Genomic DNA, 23,606 nt, shown 5'->3' with positions numbered 1-23,606 from the left:
ACGGCTGCCCTTCAAAGACAAAGGAACCTGTGTGCTGTCTGATGTCCCTGGGGCAGCTGCAGCTGAACAGGATAAATGGTTGGCACCTTCCAGGACAGACCTGTGACAGACAAGAACTGGGCTACCTTAAAACACCTGGCCAGGAGTTCATAGCTACTTCTCCATATGACAGGGGCTGAGAAATCAGGACGACACTGGCCTGGCCCATCTCCCCCGGGGAGCCTTCCTTGATGAACTGCCTATAGCTTGGAACACTGCACTGACAGCACGTTCTCACAGGATGTCCCGGGAGAAAAGCAGCTTGCCTGTCTCATGTGCCCCTTCATTTTACAACTGAGGGTGCTGAGTGAGGATCAGGAAGGCAAGGAACTTGCTCCAGGTCACAAAGCTGTTCCATGGCACAGCTGCAGCTAGAGATAAGCTTTTCTGTCTTGAAGGTCACAGCTGTTTCTGTTACATCACAAGGCCACTCTTGTTTTTGTTTTTTTTTGTTTTTGTTTTTGTTTTTGTTTCTTGCAGTACGCGGGCCTCTCACTGTTGTGGCCTCTCCCGTTGCGGAGCACAGGCTCCGGACACGCAGGCTCAGCGGCCATGGCTCACAGGCCCAGCCGCTCTGCGGCATGTGGGATCTTCCCGGACCGGGGCACGAACCCGTGTCCCCTGCATCGGCAGGCAGACTCTCAACCACTGCGCCACCAGGGAAGCCCCACAAGGCCACTCTTGAGAGAACCTGATATTTACTTGGGCGGCTGTCTCGATGTTCTTATTTGTGTGTGCTCTTCTGTCTCTTTGGGTGCATGTCCTGACTTCCTTCTGTCGACTCTGTGTTAGGCCTCTTTCTCTTCTAGGTTCTACACATAATGCAAACCATGGCTCCCACGAAGGCAGACATATAGTGCAGTTGCCTGGCTTCACTCAATTTATTTTTAATCTAGGTGATTAGAGAGAACCTGGCTCATGTATAATCTTTAGAAGATTCCATTTTAAGGAAGAAGTAAAGTCACTTACTGTTGAGTGGAAGGTGATGAGAGTCCCATTTCCCTTTTCCCTGTCTCTAAGGTAATCGTTATAAGCTTCTTCATACATGGTCTGAACATGTCGTATAGCCTGAAAAATTACCAGGAAAACAAGAGGACGTGAGTGAGAAGTTTCAAACGTTCCCCTTTCATCAAGAATAAAGCCCCTCTTCCCTACCCTTCAAAAATATGGCATTTCCATATGTTTATCTGGATTTAAGGGTAATTCTGCCTATATGGAACAGATTATAGATTCTGGAGTTTCTAATATGCTTCTGAAGATGGAAGGATAGATTAACCAAGAATAATTTTCATAGACTAGAAAGATTTCTTAGAGTGGAGGTTCTCAACCTGGAATGGACCTCAGCAACAGCTGAACCCCAGATTCCTGGGCCCCAGCCAGGTGATTCTGGTGCACAGCCAGGGTAGAAACCTATGCATTCTTGGGACTCCATTAGTTACAAGTACTCAAGTCTTTTCACGACATGGTTTAAAAGGTGTTCACGACCAAGGAAAACTGTTTCAGCATTCAAATATCATAGAAAATGTAGAGAATGCTTTTTCTAATATAATTGCATGTGATCCCCAAATCCATAGGCTCTCAAGAAGTCATAAGATCCAATTCCTCTAACCTACACATATAACCAGCTACTTCAGAAAAATTCCAGAGGAGTTGACATTTACTTATTCTACATGTTTACCGTTTTTAAAATCTAAAATAAGGTCATAAACACAATATTGATGGCACATGAATTTATGTAAAATACAGTAAACTTAAGATTCTATTCTTCCTCCTTTTCCATTTCACTCCTCTCTTCCCCACTGCATGTTTACACTTAAAAAGACCCCTTCCTCTGTGGATTCTCCTGATAACCTATTCTGCTCACCTATAGTTTGAGCAAAAATCTTAACAAACTGGCTTCACTGGCACACAGGAGGCTGCCTATAGTCTTTGAGGACGACCTGGCCTCTGCCCAGGCCAAACCCTAAGGACAAAGGACAGGCTAACAAGGGATGAGAATGCGTGTTCTTCCCCATCCTTCTTTCTCATACCTGCAATCTATCTCCTCCCACATTCCAAACAGGATCATCTTAATTAGAAATCCTTTTGTTACAAAAAACATAGGCCCCTCTATATATCTAATGAAAGCTAGGAACTATCTCCCCAGAAATATGTGTGCACCTATATGCACGCACACACATACACACATATGCTAAAGTCCACACCACACTCCTAGGTTAAAAAGTTCTGCATAAACGATTATTGTGGGGGTTATTTGGCTTTGGACTATCACTGTGGGTACCAATATTCTCATGACCTTTGCCGTAAAGAGAACACTTTAACCATCGTTAAAAAACAATTATAAGTAATATTTACTTACTACATCCTTGCCTATAAAAGCAAATACTCCAGTGGTTATTTCAGCAGCAAATATCACCAATAGGCAGGTAAAAAACTGTAGAGGAGAGAAAATACTAACTTCATTAATTCAGTACCTTTTCAGTTTACTTAACCTCTTTGACTCTAGTTCCTTTTGAAAAACACTAGGCAAGGTTATTAGTTTGAAGAGATCTAGCAGGAAGCATTTGGCCCCTTAGTTCATTCGTAGTTTGTTCACACATTCATTCACTCATTAATTCATTCAGCAATTGTTTATTGAGCATTTGCTCTGTGCCAGGTACTGTCCTTGATACTGGGTATACAGTGGTGAATAAGATAAGATCTCAGGGCCTCTGCTCTCAGGGACCTTATAGTAGAGAGAGGAGGATATGATAAATGAGTAAGCAATAAAAGAGTAAGTTAATTTCAGAGAGTGATATAGAAATCCCACAACCTAGAACAGCGCCCGGCACCCATATGTTCAGTGACTACTTGATGAACAAAAGAGATTCTATAAAGATATAAAATAAGACCAGAAGATAGAGAGTGGCTGGTGGGACTGGGTTTGGGGAGGGGGTGACTTGAGACTGTGTGGGTCTGGATGGCTTCCCTGAGGAGGTGGAAGTGGAGGTGAAGGGTGTCCTTCTGGACAGATTTCTGTTCCAATCTCAGGGTCTGCTCTGATTAAACTAAGTTCAGTGATAAACAAGACCTGAGATGCTCAGCAACAGGGGAAAGAGAAAGAATAGAGAACTGACGGAATGAGTTAGAAATCTTACATGGCTAGAGATCAGGAGAAGGGCTTCCCTGGTGGCGCAGTGGTTGAGAATCTGCCTGCCAATGCAGGGGACACGGGTTCGAGCCCTGGTCTAGGAAGATCCCACATGCCGCTGAGCAACTGGGCCCATGCACCGCAACTACTGAGCCTGCGCATCTGGAGCCTTGCTCCGCAACAAAAGAGGCCGCGATAGTGAGAGGTCTGCGCACCGTGATGAAGAGTGGTCCCCGCTCGCCGCAACTAGAGAAAGCCCGTGCGCAGAAACGAAGACCCAACACACCCCCCAAATCAATCAATCAATGAATAAATTTATTTAAAAAAAGAGAGAGATCAGGAGAAGCAGCCACAGTTCAAACACCAAAGGTTGCAATGAGTAAGGAGAGGCCGCCTAATAAAACTGCCATTTCTCCTCATGGAGAAACACAAAAACTTTCTTCCTGCTCCTCTTCTTTCTTAGGTCACACTGGCACTGGATGTATAGCAGTTAACGGAAATTATTTCATTTTTTTTTTTTAAAACAAGAGGCTACTAAACTAAATAGGCTTAAAATAAACCACAAGAGGTATGGTTGTTTAAATTACTGATCTCAAACAGCAGTACTTTTCTTATAGATAACAGTACTTCCCTGACTATGGGAATCTTGTAGCTGCCTCACTCACTGTGAAATATTATTAGGCACTTTTTCTCCCAAAACATCTTCACACTAATGACCTATTTTTTGTTTTTTTTCACATTTTCCACAGAGGTAGGGACAAAGAGAACGTCCAGCTCCCTTCAGGCCAAGTCCCTCCCCACCTCGCCCCACTTACAGATCCGAGAACACACTGGGACTCCCGCGTGGCTCCACAGCACCCGAGGAAGCCCACGGCCATCATCAGGGCCCCCGCTCCAACCAGCACATAGAGCCCTGGGGGAAGAGGCCAGAGAAGATGCTGACTACTCAAGATCGGCTCCCTCCCCGGCACCAATGCTGCCAGCCCAGCCTCTGCCACCACTGCCCCAGGCATCTGGCCCTGCAGGGCCTTCAGTTGTTAATATGATAAAGGTAACCCTTGTGGAAGGCTTCTTGCTGAGAGCTTCATACACCTGACTTCATATATCCTGCACAAGGATCCTGAGAGGTAGGGGCTGCTGTAATCCCCAGAGAACAAAGAAAGCCCATGCTTACAGAGGTGAAGGGAGCCGCCCAGGCTCACACAACCAGCGAGGATGGGAAATCGCCTTTGTCCCACAGCTTACGCTTAGTCATCTGCAAGTGCCTCCTACGTGCCATGCACTTCACCTCCCAGATCTCCGCCACCCCTGTAAAGTGGGCGTTAATACCATGCACAGAGATTGGCGACAGTGGATCCAGGGGCGGTGAGGAGCCAGTGCCAGAGCTGGGACGTGAACCCCTGCTGTCCTAGGAGCCCATGGCCCTCATGGCACTCTGGAATTCGTGGCTGTCCCCATCTCATGAGAGGCCCTGGGGACAAAGTGTCTGGGACGGGAGGGGACCGTTGATCTGTCCAGGCTCAGATGGAGAAGCAGGGAGTGGGTAGAACGGAAGAGGGGAGTTTTAGTCAAGGAGAGGGGTGGAGGGCACAGCGATGAGACAATATGGTTTTGTGTGAATGATAAACTCTAGAAGCAGTACCATATACACTGGATGCACGCAAGGTGGTAAGTGTTACAAGAAAATAGCCAGTGAGGGGAGGTGATAAGGTAATATGTACCAAATAATGTTATTATTAATATAATATTAGCTACATTTATTTTAAGGGCTTATTTTCTCCAGGCACTACTCTAAGGACCTAGCACAGATTTATTAATTTAATCTTCATGAAGCAGGTACCATTATTATCTCCATTGTTTTAGACAGAGGAACTGGGCCCCCAAAGGTTAAGTGACTTGCCCAAGATCATAGAGCTGGGATAAAAACACCCATCTGCCTCTAAAGCTAGTTCATCACCATTATCCCATCCTGCCTCTCCAACAATAACAGCGGCCTTAACTCGGGTGGTCGTTTCACTTAGTTCTGAAGTCAAGCCACAGGAACAGCTGTTCCACAGAGAAAGAGAAGGGCAGAAATGTCTTGTTCTGAGAGAAATAAAAGCGAGCCAGTTTTTTACTTCCTTTCCTGATCCTGAGATAAGTTAGAACACAATATGGGGCCTGGCACTCGACTTGCTTAGAATAATGCCAATCACCTCAACTTTATTTTCTGCATTTTGTTCATGAGTCAGCGGGGAACCACTCCCATCCACGAGAGGGCGGGGAGCTGGCGTCCCACCTCTGTGGGGGAACCCTGAGGTTGGCCTGCAGGGTGTCTCCAGGGGCCCCTCTGGGTGCTGACAGTGGTTTGTGGGCAGCCCCCTCTGTTCCCCGACAGACTAGGCGGCAGGCTGGGCTGCTCTGCTCCCTGCACCACCCAGGCTGTTCTCAGGGCCCTTTTCAGGGTCCGGGAAGCCCTGCTCTTCCGAGGTCCTGAGACGGGTATTTATTTATTTCCCAATAGGCAGGCTCAGCCACTTCCTCCCTTTTCCTTTTCTCTAAAAAAAATAATTTCATGGGGAATGGATGTGGTAATGAGAGAAATGATACTGTATTAAAAATAATACTATTGTTGGTCCCACTGCCGAAATACCTTATTGTTTTAAAATTTTTCTTTATTTTTCAAAGCTCTTTTATTTCCATCATCTCTTTGGCTCCTCAAAACAGCACCACTAAGTAAGGCAAGTATTATACACATTTCTATTTTACTAATGGGGGTAACAGCGGCAAGAGGGCTCCAGGCTGGACTCGCAAAGCCTTGAGCCCTGATTCCCACCCGAATGGAGCAGTTCCCTCACAGAATGTCTCCTGGGTGGGCCACCTTACTGTACTGATTTCCTGCTTACAATGTTCATTGCCTCTTCACTGCTACATGATACAGTCTACAGATTCTGCGTGGAGTCATTAGAGACTGGAGCCACTGGGAACATTATCCATCCTACACTCCAGCCACATAGGAATTCACTATGATGTGACCCAGCCTACTCTTTTCCATGTTGTACCTCTGTGGGTTCTCATCTATGTCTCTCTCTATAGATGTTAGGTCCTTAAACAAACCTTATTCACCCTACATAGAATATGCTAGGAACAAGACAGAATTCTCGGTTAGTGTTTGTTGGATAAGAGGATAAAGAGAGATCACACTAAATCTGAAGTTCTGGACTGGCTGTCTACTGTTGCCCATCTTTGCTTAGAGATACATGCCGGGGATACATCCCAACAAGCATCCAAGAAGCCACCAGAGGGCTGGGCTCCCCCAAGTCAGGTAGATGAGGGCATGGCTGCACACCGTGGGGAAAGCCTTCTGAGAGTGTGGAATCTAGGAGAGAGGGGTGCTCCTGCGGAGGCTGGGGTACAGAGGACAGAGGCACCAGGCTCTGAGGAAGACAGACCTGCTCCCAACTGCGAACAAGCTAACTCAGCCCCTTGTCCTTCTGAAATAAGAGCTCCTCAAGAAAATTCACTTAGTTGTACAATATTTCATTCTTAGGCTATCAGAATTCCAGAGCTCACAGCAAACACCCTGAAACTGCTCCAGGGGCTCTGATTCCTGAGGCCTCTCCCCAGCAAACCTCCACGTGCATGTGTGGCCACAGGACTCAGTTCAATGCCAAATGAACACTGCTGGTTGGAGCTGATGGGAAAATCAGAAGAAATTCTACACGTGGCAAATTTCTTGGGCCTGCTGATTTCAGTTCCAAATCTGGTTGTAATACTCTGCACACCACAAGGCCACTTGTAGCGTCCAAGCATACCTTATCGTTTTTTTTTTTTTTTTTGATCTGGCCCTCAAAACATAGTTGTTGCATGAATACATTAATTGGCAGTCACATTTTACTTCCAAGATGGTTTCTGTAGAGCCCTCTCGCTCCCGCGGCAGCTTTGTGACAAGTGTATGACCTATTTCTCAATCCCCTATGCTTTCTGAGTCCTATTTCCCTTGAGTTGAAAAAGAGGAAACACTTTGATATTGCATTTTTAGCATTAGTAGCTGGGCCTTGCAATGCCAGTGATCTCCAGGTGACATGCTACCACCAATTTCCTGACAATTCCATCACTTGTCTCTGGTTTCCGATCCTTCTTTTGAAGCTAGAAGCATCATTTCAGTTAACACAGAAAGGAGACAGTGGCATCCTAAAAGCCTTGTCTGCATCAACTCATTTTTAAATGGCTCCCCTTTTAAGGACTGGGTAGTGACACGCTCATCAATTTCGGTGGCTTTTTGGCTGTAGGTTATTTTACATACCCACCTAATGACCATTTTTCATCTGAAAATATTTTTCTCTGCCTCTGTGCAACTTTCCCTCTCTCCCAGCTTGCCCTGGACACACATAATTATATACGTATTTAGAATATTGGATGGGACTTAGTTTATGGGGAAGGTAAGGACTAGGTACTGTGCAGCTGTTAGTTACTGAGTGCTGTCCTAGGAGCTGAACATACATTAGTCACGGAGTCATTCAACACTGAGTAACCACCACCTTTCCCAGTGCCTCAGCTGCCCTATGCAGCATCTGTCCTTTGCCCTGGGCAGGCATTATCTCAGGAACCTGCCACCTGGAAGCCTCAGTGCTACCAGTTGGTGTCTCGCCCTGACTACATGGCATCTAAACCACTCTTTTATCTTCCCCTCTCTTACTCTCCCACATCATTGTGCCTCCCGCAGGCTGACTCCTTCCTCAGCCTGCCCTCACTGCTGTAATGACAGCTGACATTTATTGAGGGCTCATGACACAACAGGTACTGCGCTCAAGCCACGTTCATAGGTTAAATCATCTCATACATCAACGCTATGAGGTATGTAGAAATGGTATTCATATTTCACAGATTAGGAATCTGAGACACGGAGAACTAATTTATGGAAGATTGCATGACTAGTGAGGGGGGACGGTGGAACTGAACCCGGGGTTCTATTCCAAAGTGCACACCCTCACTCCTATACTGCACTTTCAGAAGGAACTCAGAAGAAGCGTGATTTTCTCAGCTAGAAATCTGTGAATTTTGCAATTTACAAATGGCAGGAGGGTTCTTTTCCTTCTTCCTTGAGAAAAGTGCCCGAGGGATCTATCATTGATGATTTCTGGGTTTTCCCTTCAAAGCACATTGGTGGGAGCTAGAAATCCAGGCCTGCCGACCGCGCCTTTAGGTAAGTCCTCTTATTCCTCAGTTTTGTTATGTGTAATATGGCAATAATTATCTATTAAGTTCTTGTAAAAATGCTTTGGAGAAATTGTCTCAACAATGTAAGCTATGGCACGTGTCTGTTCTGCAATTACTAGGAATCTCAGGTACAACTAAAAATTGAGAAGTAAAAAATATTAGCAGAGTGAGTCAGAGTTTTTAAAAAGTCAAGCCAGCCCCTCAGCACTCAGCGCTGGAATGCTTTCCTTACACATAACATCCAGCCGCCATCAAAGCCAGGCTCTGCGGCTCTGGATTCACAGGGAGGGACAGCCACAGAGAGCCTGCGATCCCGGAGAGCGAGTGGCTGCAGTCTGTGTGGGCAGCCCCTTCCCCTTCATGGAGAAACCCGATGACACCCTCGGTCCTCTGCTCACAGACATGACTTCATGTGCTCCAGCTTTCTGAGGGCCGAGGGGATCGCTCCTCACTCTGCCTCCTGGAAAGAAGACCCCTGTGCTGCCTATACCCCTAAGGGGCAGCCCCAGGGACAAGTTGTAACAGGAAAGCAGAGGGGCACATTGGTGGAACTTGGAAGACACTGGGGCCTTCTCCCAAGAGTTCACTGAAGGAGACTAATGTGGAAAGGGTCTGGGAAACACCAAGTCACCCAGCCTTTCTTGCTGCCAGCTCCACGCTTGCCAGGCTCTCCTTTCTCCACGATAGCAACCAGTGGACACGACAGCCTGGGTCGGCCTCCAGGTCTCGACCTGAGCTCTGAGGTCCTTGAGAAGAGGCAGCAGGTGCAGTGTCTGACTACCCTGGCTCCCTGGCCTCATTTCCAGCTCCCCTCACAGCTGGATCCTCTCCACGCTGGCCTCTGGCTGTGAAGTCACCTCCAGATCTTTATTATAAGAAGGGACCTTCTCTCCATCACCAAGGAGAAAGACCCAAGGGTCCCAGAGAGGAAAGCATCCCCCTAGAGGCAGCAGTCATCTGCCCAGAAGCAGGGAGCTAGACCATGTGCCTTCCTGAGGTCCCTCTCAGGGAGAGGTGGTATTTCTTTAAGAGTGCTTCAATGGGCCAAGCCTACTCTCCAGGGCTCTTTAACAATGGGGTGATAAGAGTGTAATGGGCTGATTGCTCTGGAACCTATTCTGAAAAGGAAAATACACAGAGCAGTGCACAGTACCCTGTGACATGAAGTGAGATTTTCCAAAAACTGGGCCTGCTTCTTCTTTAAAGTCCTGTTACCTCACACTGTTTGCTATGCAAGTCCATAAAATGGAATCCTGGTGTACTTTTCTTCTCGTTTTATTGCTAGGGAACTGGTGTCTTTCCTATTTGGAAAATTATTTATTGAGGAAAGAAACATCAATTTCTGTAAACATGTATATTGCTCTTTCTATTCATATTATAAGAAGTATTTAAAGTGGAGAAAAGGTTCCTGACCTCACAAGGACTTTTTCTTGTTGGCACTCTCCAGAGAGACAGCACAGGGAAACAGAATAAGCAGACCTGCTTGGCAGGTCGTGCGGGCTGAGCCCCACCCTGAAGGGCTGGAAAACCACGGCTGACTGTCAGCACCCCTCCTCCTCTGCTTCAACCCCTGGTCCTCAGTTTCCTTATTCCGTCTAGTGCTAAGACTCTATGATAATCCACTTCTCTGAACTTCAAGCACTGACCGTAAGCATTCTCACCACCAGCCACTCAAGTGTGACTTAGAGAGGGGACGGAGAACCAAGGGTGGGCAGACCCACGCCGCGCCCCAGGCTGCCAAGAACCAGCAGGAAGGATTCAGGCCCTGCTGTGAGGGCTGTTGTTTTCCCCACCCAGAGTTCACTTCCTTTTCTTTTCTATTAGACAAAGAACCTCCTCCACTCTCAGTCCTTACGGTCTGAGAGGGTTGACTCGCCCAAGGCAGGTGTGAAGCCCAGGCTTCAGCCAACAAGCCCGTCCCAAGCAGCTGGCCACGATGACTGGTGTGGGAACGGGCACTGGACCCAAGATTGCCAGTGACAGTGAGACCCAGGACTTTGGTTGGATCAGTTGGAATGAAAGAAGAGTGTACTGTTGCTGAGGTTACCTGGGAGATGGCGCCTGGAGCTGTGGGTGGACGTTTTATCACGTCTAGGGGGAACCTGCCCCAAACTGGAGCCACAGGAAAGCGGAGCTAAGAGGTGGCTACAGACTGCATTCCAATCACATCACTTGTGTCCCTGTGATGAGAACTAATCCTGACTTTTCAGTTATGTGAGTCAAGAAATTTCTGTTTTGCTCTAGACAGTTTGAGTCAAGTTTCTGTGATTTGCAATTAAAAGAGTCCTGACCGATATGTCTATAAATATATGACATTTCTTGCATCTTGGGCTGTTCATGTTGCTTTAGTTTACATTAGGAAATAGGATCAGGAACGTCTGTATAGAACTAGTTTGTTCTCCTATTTAATGCAGGAATCTCCTGTATTGATAAAGGCTCCATTCTGATTTTGGGTTAAATACCAAGGTATCAGAGGGATCACTGTAGAAGTCTGCTCAGCTTCTTTGATTTATCAAGTCATTAGAAAGCTTTTCTTATGTTGGCCCCAAATCTACACCTGTGAAATTGCTATCAGTGCTTTGTCTCTGGAGCAACACAGACAGAGGCTGCCCCCCAGACTGGCTTCCATCTTTCCTTCCACATACCCGCCCCTCTCTCTAACCCAGCAGGGTCCCTTACCTCAGGTTTCCATCTGAAAACCATGAGTTGTGACTTCTAGGCTTGACTCTGTCTATCATTGATATCTTTTTTGTTTTGATTCCTTCTGTCCCTGAGTTTAACGATGTTTAATAATAATATTTAATAATGCTTAATAAAGTTTCTTGTCTTTCTGTCCCTTTCTTCACAATTCCTACTGCAACCACCATGGGTTATACCCTTATTTCTTCAGGCCTGACTATATCCATAATCTAGCACCGTCTTTTTCTGTCCTCCCCTCTCGTTCCACAATAATCTCTTTAAAATGCAGTGTAGGTCGTACCCTCCCTCAAACCCTAAATTATCCTTCTGTTGTTTATTAAATTAACTAGCCCTGACATTCAAGGCCCTCTATACTTGTCCTCTGTCCCTCCCCAACTTTTCTAATCTTAATTCCTACCATGCCCATATCCTTTACGTTCTGGTAAGAGTCCTCTGCCCAGCCTCGGCTTGCTGATCACTATCCTATAGACACACTGTGTGCCCCAAACCTCTGCAGTCCCTATTCTTCCTTTTCTCTATCGATTATGGTTGGTCTTTCAAACCTAACTCAAATCCTTCTTGCCTCACCAGTTTAGAATGACCCCTGATGCACCAACTGCAAATACCACTAAGTCAGCGCTTGGTTACACACTAGTTTCTCATCCCCTACTTATCACATGGTCTCAGAATTGGAGGCTACGTCAGCCTCCAACTCCTCACCCCTTTCCCACAGTTAGAGGGAGACAGCTACTACCCCTCCCACACTGAGGCCTCTCTCCATGGCAGCCCTCCCTCCGCCCCTCCCTCCTCTCTCCACCCCACTCCTCTCCCCCTTCTCTCTCCCTTCTGCAGTCCCTAGTCATGGAGGGATGATATTGACCCTTCCACATCTTGAGATGTCTCTCTTCATTTTGAATTACGTGTCTCTCCTAGACAATTTAAAATACAAGATCACAAATACACAAAACCAGACCCTGACTGGGCAGGGGTCCCCCGTCACCCCAGATGGATGAGTGAATAACTGACTTTGTGGTGTGCCCACTTCACTCAGGGGGGCAAAGGGGCTTTTCCAATTCTTTGGAAATGAATTGTGGTTACACGCTGGGCTTCTTTTCTTGAAGTGGCTGAAAGAAACACAACAGTTCAGTTCCACCTGGTCTTCCTTGGTTTTAGAAGCAGAGGGATGAACCACATGTGGGGTGGGCAGGGTAGGGCCCTCTCCTCTCCGCTTGGACCACACATCCCTACCCCAGAGCCAGGTGGGCATCTGGGGCTCAGGTGTGCCTCCTTTCTCTCCCTCCATCCCCCGTCCCAGAAGTCCAGGTGCAGGCTCCACTCGAAGCCGGGGCAGCCCCAGCTAAGGTGGAGGAGAGCTGAAGTCACTCACCCATGTAGAAGTACTCTGGGGAACTGTCCTCTGACGAGAAATCCTTCATGGGGCCTCCAAACCGAAACCACAGTCCAAAAGCAATGACTGCCGACCCTGCCAGCTGAAAGGTAAACAGCCTGCATTTACAAGGGAGGGGAAAGTGTGTGCAGGACCTGGGAGGCCTGAGGCCCCAGAATCTGAGGGTTGGAGGGGGGGCCCCTAAGAAACCAGCCCGTCTCCTCTTCACGTTTCTTATAATAGGAGTGGAATGATGTGCTCAAAGCCCCCAGCCCACCCCAGGTCCCTGATGTGATATTAAAACTGGGGTTTCCTGATTGCAAGCCCAGAGTTTCTCCCATTCTGCCAGGCTGCCCCGCGGTTATAGGGCATACACAGCACAGCCCAGGAGGTGTCTCAGAAAGGGTATTCCCACAACAGTCCCCTGGGAAGGTATTTGGTTCCTGCCCTATTGTCCCCTGCTGGGCACTTGGGATTTCCTCACCAACACCACAGTGAGAGGTCACCGAGAGCAAGATGAACTCCAAGACTGGGGGAAACCCACTTTTTTAAATGGGAAGAAAACACGCCAACCTCAGAACCTGCCCACACCTCCTGAGTGTACAGTGTCCAGTTAGAAAGCCATTTTAGAGGCATCTAGAAGCCGTCCTAACCCCCAGGCTGCCACTGTCACTGTGCCGCACTGCCTGGGGATGGTTTTGCAGGCAGTGAGGGAAACTGGCCGGGGTTGTTTTGTTTCTTTTTTTTTTTTTTGGTTGCTATTTTGGGTTTCCATGGAAAGCAAGAAAGGAAAAAGTAATTTTCTGAAAAAGCCTGGTCTGTGTGCTGTGTGGCTCAGGGAGAGGCTGAGTGGCCGGCGCAGGCAGCGGCTGGGCAGGCTGGTGGCTGGTAGAGTCATGGCCCGCTTCCTCTCCGCCACTCGGAGGGCTTTTGTGAGGCTCCACACCTGAGCTGGAAGCCTTTCCTTCCCAGGACTGTCACAAAGGCCCGCCAGCAGGCTCCAGCCAGGGTCTCCTCTCTCTCCACAAACACCCATCTCGAATTTCATTGTGTCAATCAACAGATGGCCACTGGCACCTTCTGGACTCAAGGCACCACAAGTGAGCAGAGATGTAGAAAGAGTCCCGTGGTTCTGCCAACCCATCCAGTTAGTGTTGGGCTTCCCTAACCCATCCCCAGACCAACGGTTTAGAGGCTGCCCCCGCCCCAGCAGGGAAGAGTAGACACAGATGCTGGCAAAAGGGAGACAAGCACACAAGTCAGAGAAGTAGAGGTTTAATAAGGAAAAATGATGTCAAAGTCAGGGTCAGACCAGAGCCCTGTTTATACAAGATCCTTCTGTCTGTGGGCTATTTGTAAAGAGCCGGGGCTATCTGTCTGAATATATATGAGGACTTTATCTTTCTTCACCCTCCATCTTCCCAAGGCCCATTCCCTCCGTGGCCGGCTTCTTAAGCAGACCAGCATGACTGCCGCAGGAGGAATTGGAGGGGCAGAGCTCTACCAGCTGGACTCTCTAATGTGGAACAACTAAAAGTTTCCAGTACTTAGAGGAAAGCACTAATTAGATAATGTGAGGAACAGCTAAAGGAACTGGGTTCAACCAGCTCTCAAAGGTTTTGCATTTTTTAAAAGGGTAGCAAGGCGTGGAGAAATATTCCGAGAAGTCATGTTAAAACATTAACAATACTTTTCTTTGACAGGTAAAATTACAGGTGACTTTTCTCTTTTCACGATACTTTCTAAGGTTTGTGCGTGAAGCATGTATTACTCTTGTAAGTTTAAAAGTGTGATATGGTAGTTTAACTGACCAGTCCAGAAAAAAATGGGGAGAGTTTTCTTGGGCTGTGCTTTAGTTTGGGAGGAAATCGGCTTTGAGGTCATTGCTGTTTCTGGTGCAGGGAAGAGGTCATTGTGAGGTCATTGCTGTTTTCTGATGCCCTTGGGAAAGCCCCATCCTCGGAGTGCTAGGGGCTCCCTGGGACAGATGTGCCCAGCAAAGCCTCACAGGCAGCCCTGCCTACGCCGCCTCTGCAGCAACTCGGTGGAAAGAGTTTCCAAGTACAAAGCAAAAATCTGTTGATGGAGGCGTCAGGCCAAGGCCTGTAATCACCGAGCAGACTGTGGAGGAGGTGACTGGTCCCAGGGACACCCTATCACGAGGCCACATTTTTGGCACCTCTGTACACAAGCTCTAATTTATAGCTGTCTGGGATCATCCTCCCAGACGGAATACATTTGTCCATTTTTGGCACCGATGTGTTTGATTCATAATGGAAAATTAAAAGAGAGGCTGCAATTTAAAGCCAAGGGGCAAAATGAGAAAAACTCTGCGCCTGCTCGTCCACACCCCCCAAACCCCAAACCCAGGCTTTCCTCCTGGGTCGAGGAAACTGCGGCGTGGCTGAATGTCGTCACTGCGGAGGGAATCCTCCCAGCATGCCGCCGGATCAGGAAAACTGTGGGCGCGGCCAGGTTAAGCCCGAGGCTGCGCCTGACAGCCATCACCGATTTGGAAAGTGGCATCAACAGAGACAATGAAGCCCTTTGGTCCTTTGTAACTCACTGTTCTTTCAAGACTCTTGAAATACTGTGTTCACTGGACTTTGGTTGCTCTATCACACACCTGAAATTGCTTGAAAAAAATTCACACCGGGCTTCCCTGGTGGTGCAGTGGTTGAGAGTCCGCCCGCCGATGCAGGGGACGCGGATTCGTACCCCGGTCCGGGAAGATCCCACGTGCCGCGGAGCGGCTGGCCCCGTGAGCCATGGCCGCTGAGGCTGCGCGTCCGGAGCCTGTGCTCCGCAACGGGAGAGGCCACAACAGTGAGAGGCCCGCGTACCGCAAAAAAAAAAAAAAAAAAAAAAAATTCACACCAAGTCCAGTCCAGTCAGGGGCAAAGTGAGCAACTCTGGTGTCAGTAAGGCCCATTGCTCTGTGCGTCCCATACCCGGGAAGAGAAGTCTCACTGAGCAGCCTCTAGTGCTAAATTTTAACCCTACTAGACCAACCCCCCAGCCCCACCCCATGCCCCCATTCTCAGCCCCTCCTTCGCATTCAGATACAACACTGTACCTCTGGTTGCACCTCAACACTGCAGCCAACATGAGAACAAATAAGGATGGAGAGGCTGCCCCTTCATGTTGCTTTCCTTCTCGTGCCCCTGCCCGTCCTCATCTGCTCTCCTTCCTCCCTGTCTTTCACGGAGGAGGTAACTATGGTCCTGACTGGGTACCGTGTTAAGCATTAGGGAAGCAACGATGAAAAAGACATGAAAAGTCTGACATGGAAGATAATCCTGTAAACTAATAAATGCCACAGGACGCAGGAAGTGTGCTCCACGGAACTGCTTCACTGCCCAGGGATTAGAGCAAAGCGTGATGACCAGCGTGCAGCAGAAGGTGTTCCATTTTGACTTACAGCTTGAAGAATGAGTTAGAAGTGTCGGAGCAGGGAGGGACTGGAGGGAGGAGTGAATGCCAGGCAGACGGAACAGTGTGGGTAAGGGCTGCGCTGCCTTTCATGGAACCCTGTGTTGGGGAGAGAGAGGAATCTGGGGAAGGTCAAAGTCTGGGGCTTGAAACAGGAGTTAGGGCACACGGCTCACAGCTTGTACTAAGCTTGCTACCACTGTGGAAAGTCCATGGCAGGGCCTTGAGGAGAGGGGAGGTGGGAGCCCTCATTCTGATGGGGGCAATGAGCAGCACGAGTGCTGCCTGATGCCAGACACGATGAGAAGCCAAAGGTAACGACCTGAGTGGTTGAAGGCCAGAGGGGGGATGTTAGGGGCTGGACACGGTGATCGGCGAGGACCATGATGGATTCACTCTACCAACCAAAGAACTTTGCCGAGGGCTACTCTGCATCCGCGACTAGTACCAATCCCTATGCCTTTGGAACAATTACCATTAGAAATACTGTTTTTCCAGGGGTGGACTTTTTCATACAACAGCATGAGTAGGGCTTTGATGCTAATCATTTAATAAACATTTGCTGAGCATCTGTCGTGAGCCAGGAGGCAAGGATTCATAGATAAGGAAGATCCAGTTCCTTCTCCAAAGGATCTCAGGGGCTAGTGGAGAAACTGATCCCACCTCTGTGGCCCAAGAGGGACTCTAACAATGCAGGTCAGAGAACCAGCCCCTGAGAAGACTCCAGATGTCATCATTCTTTGCATCACCGTTTCTCTTCTGTGCACCAATTGTGCATTAAGCACTCAGAGAATGTGATGCAACAGGATTTTGAGGGCAAAAGTGTGTACACTATTTAAAAAGAAGAGAGAAGTAAAATAGAAAAAGAAGATAGAAATGAAAGGAATAGACGATGACATTAGATCGGGGATTACCTGGTACAATTACATTATACATTTTCATGGACAAGTCATTTCAGTAGCTAACCATATTCCAGAGAGTCTGCAGGACAAAGTTGCAAATTGTAAGCATATGTCCATGGAGAAGACTGTATGTGTTCTAAAACTAAAGCAGCAGAAAAGAGGACTACAGACCCAACTGGAAAACTTTTAAAGCAAGGTGGATGAACAAAAAGTTTCCTTTAAGTAATGCCTATCTGCCAGAAAACAAGTCATTTAACTTGAAGCAAAGCTTGTTACTGGATTTCAATTATATTGTGCTGTATTTATTTCCACTTTCCTGGGATTGCTGATGAAATGTTCTATCTTGAGGACATATTCTTTTACTTAAAAAAAATTTTTTTTTCATGAATCACAAACGTGGTTCTTACGAAGGCACCAAATTGGAGGGAGGGTAGTGCTGAGATACAAAAATGCGAAGATCACTCCCCAGGCCTGGGTCCTTCATTCTTCTCAGCTCCCCCCACCTCCACCCCTTGCCTCCAGCAGAAGGTAGCCCACCCTGATCACAAAGAGCGAATACATGCTACTCTGCTATCTGATGGCTAAACCCACCAGAAAGCTCCCTTTCTGGGTAAAAAGCATCACTTAGGGATGTTCTCAGGCAGCTCATGTGTTTTTCCCTAGATAGGAGACCCAGTTAATTATCCTCAGAAGCTCTAGCCACACAGTTTCAGTTCCTTCTCCCACTTGGGGACCCTGCTCTTGCTATTTCCTTAGCTTACAAAGTTCTCCTCTGCTCCCCTCCACCTGGCTCACACCCACTCACAGCTGTCAGCTCTCATGTCACTTCCTCTGCGAAGCCTAGCCTAGCCTAGGTGTGTGTCTTCCTCCATGTCTCATATAACCACTTCTGTTTAAATATTTCTGTAACTAAAAAAGAAAAATTAAGTCCTGAGCTATGTGAGGGAAGGGACAGGGTTTATATTGCTGTGTCCCGAGCACCTACCCCTCTGCCTTGCACAGCCACCTCCCAACAGACATGAATGCATGGAGGGCCTTCACAAAGGTACAATTTAGGCTGTGCTGTTGACTGAATTGTGCTCCCTGCCACAATTCATGCGTTGAAGCCCTAACCCTCAATGTGATGGTATTTCAAGGTGGGGCCTTTGGGAGGTGATTAGGATTAGATGAGGTCATGAGGGTGGGGCTCCCAAGATGGGATTCCCTCATAAGAGACACCAGAGAGTGCTTTCTGCCACGTAGGACGCGGGGAGAAGGCAGCTATCTGCAAGCCAGGAAGAAAGCTTTCACCAGGAACTGAATTAGCTGATACCTTGATCTTGACTTTCCAGGCTTCAGGACTGTGAGAAATAAATTCCTGTTGTTTAAGCCACCCAATCTATAGTTTTTTTTTTTTTTTTTTTATGGCGACTTGACCTAAGACAGGCTGATAGAAGCAATTGTGAACAAACTCCTTCACAGCCCTCCAAGGGAATACTTCCCAAAGTACTGATTGCAAATTCATCTGCACCTGGGAAACACTGTGCAGACACCTCAGATGGCACTGTGTGAATACACTGTTGAATATACTCAGCAAAACACTTTCCCACAGAAAAACAAAACAAAACTAGAGAAGGTAGTATCAGTTCTGTGTTTTCCAAGCCTGCAGGGATGTGTGCCATGCATCAGGCATGGACACAAAGAATAAATCTATACATGCCTTTTATAGGCAGGACATATGAATACTTAATGTAATCATGGCAACACACACACACACACACACACACACACACACAAAATGCACTTGAATGAAAAAATAAACAAAATGAATTCTGTATTCCTGCTCCTCCAGGGTGAATACCATGTACATACATACCCAACTCTTTTGCAATTCTATTCTTTGGGATGACGTCACTCAGAGGGAAATGACACTTCAATCCTAGAAATGTCATTAAAAGCTTTTAAGCTAATACTTGCTCTTGGTGGCAATTCTCACCCCAGATGGAATCATGTAATGAACACTCACAATTCTTGATCTGATTGCAAATCACATTATGATACCATAAGGGTAATGGGAGCTTCATCCTTTTAGCAGGCAAAAGTCGGAAGCACATTTGCTCTAGAAGATGATACTAATTTTCTCAAAGAGGTAAGCCAGCTCCCAAGATTTTCATCCAATTATGCAGTGAAAGCAAGGCAAGGATTGAGATGGCACTTTCTCAAAATCAAGGATTTTGTCAGAAGAAACAGAAGAGCCAAATGCCATATGACATCCAGGTGAAACCACCTCTGAGGAAGCTTGCTGCCCTTGCCTCAACATCAGGACCAGGTGAGGTGGAATTGGGAGGCAGGACTACGGTAGCACACGATGAGACGGCTGCTAGGTTGGAAATGCATGGCTGTCAGTCTGGAAACGCACTGGTTAGTTGCCAGTGTTTCTGATTTCCCCTATTATTTTCCTCACAACAATTTCATAAGAACAAGCTTATGCTAAGAAATTCCTGAAAGACTTCCTTCAGGTAAGGATATATTTTAAAAATCAATGCTTAATTCTCTGCACTAACGGATGGGTTCTGCAATTCAAACCACAATAGAGCAGGCGTGTTCTATGCACCTCCAGAAAGATAATGGGGCTGCATATTTGTCCTAATTATACCTTCTGCTGTTTGTTTAGGTTGCTATAGTTAACTCGTGTGGATCAATTGACATTGCTGGGGGGTGGGGGTGGGGGATAGTACAGAAGCGCTGGGGGGATACTAAGGTCAGGGGAGGGAAACTGAGCCAGGATGAAAAGCTTGCTCTGAATGATAAAGCAGATAAATATAGATGTGGAATGTGTATGTATTTATTCAGTGGTTGTACACAATGCCTTTTTCTAAAGAGATACAGGGAAAAGGAGAGGAGAGATCAGTAAGAATTAGGAGAAAGATGATGGCTGTATAGTTTTCTTCATACAGTAAAAACAAATGCCACAGGCTACTGGCTAATGATTCCACTGTGCAGACGGCTCTATCAAATGAAGATCAAATACCACTAAAGTAAAATCCAATCCACCAAGTTATCAAAGTGATTTAAAGCCAGTGTCTGTCTTACCTGACCGGGGGGACGAGTTCCAGGAGGACAATAATGGTCTTTTCTATGTCTCTGAACTTCCTCCTGGCAGCATCCAGCTGGCTCTTATCCCAGGCTTGCCCTCTGAGTAAACACGACTTTGAGGGCTACCCTGAATTCTATGGACATCTCAGCTATATTGAGCTTTTACATAAGCAAAGATGGAATATTAAACAATATTTATTTTACAGCCTAATATTTTTCAAGGTAGTTTGAGAGAACTACTCTTGAGCAGATAAACAGGATTTTTGAATATCAATCAATAATAATGACCTTCACCTGGTTTTACTTGCTACAGACAGACAATGGGAGAAAAAAATGTTTCAGGTAAAACTCAGGTTAGATTGGAACAAGCCAAAACACTTTGTTTATTCAAAAGTTAGCTTGAATGGAATCCTGAAAGTCTTGTATTCTAGAGAGAATTTTTCTTAACAGCAATTTGACCAGAAATCATTTGGGGTCAGAGAGGCAGGCAGCACTGGGCCACTTACAGGGGACTAGACGGGTACAGGGAGCACAGGGAGACCACGTGGGCTTCCTGGATGAATGGCAGCAGCTTCCAGGCCCCATCCCTGCCCCACTGGGGGGCTCTGTTATCCCTGCCTAATTCCTTTGCCCCAGTTTATAAGCTGACTCTTTCCCAGTCACCATTACAATGGGGAGGACAGGGCTTGGCACATACCTTGGAACATTCCCCAACTGCTCTTGTAGAAAATTTTACCTCTTCTGAGTATTCAGACTGAATAATGATGCTCTTGGACAGGATAGTAACAAAAACAATCCACATGTATACGCTGTGTTGTCGAGGAGTTGTAGCAGATAAAAACAGGGGGTTCTAGGCATCCCGGGTTTGAATCAGGCTCTGCCACTTAGTCCTGTGATCTCGGGCAAGTCCCTTAACCTCACTAACCTTCAGCTTCCTCAGCTGCAACATGGGGGTAATAATAGTGCCTCCCTAAGAGATTAAATGAGTTCACCTTACACACTTAGAACCACTCAGAACTGTGATTGCCCAGCACTTATTGTTATTATGGTGGTAGACTCACTAATGTTATATTCAAACTGAAAACTTAATCCTACTCAAGATAGGAAACACCATGGCCATGATTCTAATGATTTAGTCCTCGGCTGCCTTCCTCTACTAATTTTTATTTTAGCACTACACTCTTTCCATGACAGCTGGGATTCCCTTGAGTTTCTAAACCTCTATACTAGGTATGTCGGTCCTGCTTTCCAGAAAGTATGTTCCCCCTCTCTCTTTAGTTTTAGTTTTTATAAGACCCAATAAGAGAAAAACAGGAAAAATGACTTATGAGAGAAAGAATAACTATATTTAGACTAGAGCTATCCAAAAGAACTTTCTCCAGTGATGTAAATATAAATGTTCTCTGTCTGTGCTGTCCAATACTGCAGCCACTAGCCACCCATGGTCACTGAGCACTTGAGATGTGGCTAGTGCAACTTAGAAGCTGAATATTCAATTCCTTTTAATACAGATTAATTTAAATGTGAAAAGCCACATGTGGTTAGTAGCACAGCCGCCATATTGGAGAGTGCAGGTCTGGAATTCACATGCTCCTCACAGCTTCAATCTTCTCTTCTCGTCAGTCTGTAGACTTGGAGTGGTTAAGAGGACAGTTTCTGGGGCCACGCACAGAAACCCAGCTCTGCCACTGGCCAGCTCTGAGGCCTCGGACAAGGCTCTTAAACTCTCTGTACCTCTGTTTCCTTATATATAAACTAGGGGTGACAATGGCTGCTATCTCAGAAGGTCATTGTGAGGATTAAGGAAGTTAATATACAAAATGTGCATGGGAAAGCAGCCAGCACGTACCTTCCATTTATATAATGCTTAATATTCTTCTTCAAGTTTTTGCTACTGAAATTAATTTTAAACACTGTCTCTTGATACATACCCTTTCTCAATTCCCATCTTGCTTTTCCTCCGCCTTAAACCAATCAGGGGTGTTCTCAGCCTTTCTCTTCTTTCTCCCACATGCCAGAGCATTATGCACCTCTTTGCACCTGCATTTCTGGAATGCATCAAGACAATCCAACACGGGATATAATCTCCCCGGCCATAAACTTCATGTTTTCTAAGCCAGTAGCATTTATTATACCTTATATTCCATGTGCCCTCATAAATGTGTACAGTGGAAAGAACACAGGGTTTAAAGTCAGAAGACCAGGGTGTGAATGTTGGCTTTGCTCCTCCCTAACTCTTGGACCCCAGACATACTGTGCTTGCCTTTCGGCTTTCACATCAGTAAAACGGGGATTACATTACTTCATGGGGTTGTTGTTGATTCATGATCAAATGGGATAATGTATGTAAGAGCATTTTTAAACCAAAGCATCATATGAATGTTATTTTTGTCCCTAATTAAATCCAAAGAGGATGAAAAAAGCAAGCCAAGGTAACCCCTATTCGTCTGTATCATGTGCTCTCAGCCCATCTGGCCGTCCCATCTTATGGGCTTCTTTCTCAATTCCTTCTCCTTAATTCCTTTGCAAGCATGACATGATGGTTAGTATAGTGTCACTTACTTTAGAAGAACAGCCCTGTTGTGATATTAACTGTCAGTGTTAAGGTGGGGAATGGAAGTTATGTTCTCTTTTGTCACACATGATTGCAGACCCAAAGATACTACATATTCTGGAATAACACAGTGAAGCATAATGGGCAGTGGACAGGTGGCCTCCTGGTAATTGTAGAAACCAACAAGTCTCAGTGTAAAAGAAAATTCTTAGAAGAATAACGGTAAAGTGGTAAATGGAATTAAGAGAACTGCCACAAGGAAGCCAGGTGAGCAGGCCTAAAGGAAGGGCACTCCCTGCCCCATTCAGAAATGAGAGCCACCAGTGGATCTTTGACCTCTTAAGGCCACATCTAAACGGGTGCTTCTCAAAGTGTGTTCCCTGGACCAGCAGCATGAGCAGCATCTGGGGGCTTCTTAGAAATGCAGACCTACCAAATCAGAATATATATTTGAACAAGATTCCCAGGTGATTTGTATTCATGTTCAAGTTTGAGAGGTACTGATCACCAAAGGTTTTCCTATTTCTACCCCCTGGCCTCCCCTTGGTAGCACAGAAGCAGGGCGGGGAACAAACAAACAGCTCCAGCGCTAGGGTCTGTTAGCCAGAGCTGTGCCAGTGACTGCCGAAGCTATTCTAGGCGCTGAGAGATGGAAGAAGAAGGATACCAGCACAGCACACTCCCTGCCCCGAGGAGCAAAGACATTAAAGAGACAGTAAACTATACTCAAAGGCACAAAGGAGCACCAAATAAAGGTCTTTTGAGTGCCTCAAGATCAAGGACTGTGTCTTAACCATTTCTGAATGCCCAGCATTTGGTAGGGTGCTGGGCACAGAGTTGGTGGTAAGCACATACCTGCTGAGTGACTAACTGCAGAGGAAAGAACCTCTCCTTTTGACTTCAGGCCTTTGATAAGCTACAAGACTCTTGCCACTTTGCTTGGTTGGTTGGACTTAGGACACCTGTTTCCTACTTCTCCTTACCTTTATGAATCTCTTGGATTCTAGATTCCACTTTCCCACTTGTTTTCTAGTGTTTAAATATGACTACCAGTAATATACATCTATGTTACTGAATATTTACTATCTCATGTACCATACTTAATACTCTACATATATTTACTCTTTTATCTGCACCAAGGTCATACACTGATGTTGATACTTGATTATGTCCATTATATAGATGAGAAAATGGAGGCTCGAAGAGGTT

General features: G+C 46.5%; 1 protein-coding gene across 2 annotated transcripts in view; it reads right to left on the bottom strand.

The window, feature by feature from the left end:
• TSPAN2 (tetraspanin 2) overlaps window positions 1-23,606 on the bottom strand; it is a 42,011-nt gene that overhangs the window by 13,608 nt on the left and 4,797 nt on the right. For both annotated transcript variants that reach the window (XM_022583991.3, XM_022583992.3), the window contains exons 2-5: window positions 12,435-12,537; window positions 3,985-4,082; window positions 2,399-2,473; window positions 1,009-1,107 (exon numbers count right to left, since the gene is read on the bottom strand). In XM_022583991.3, coding sequence (XP_022439699.1) covers window positions 1,009-1,107; window positions 2,399-2,473; window positions 3,985-4,082; window positions 12,435-12,537 — 375 coding nt within the window. The remainder of the gene's footprint in view (window positions 1-1,008; window positions 1,108-2,398; window positions 2,474-3,984; window positions 4,083-12,434; window positions 12,538-23,606) is intronic.

This window comes from Delphinapterus leucas, chromosome 1 (genome assembly GCF_059928025.1).
Source record: "Delphinapterus leucas isolate spDelLeu-1000000601 "Yukka" chromosome 1, BTC_Dleu_Yukka2, whole genome shotgun sequence".
NCBI lineage: Eukaryota > Metazoa > Chordata > Mammalia > Artiodactyla > Monodontidae > Delphinapterus > Delphinapterus leucas.
This window is presented reverse-complemented; position numbering and strand designations above follow the sequence as displayed.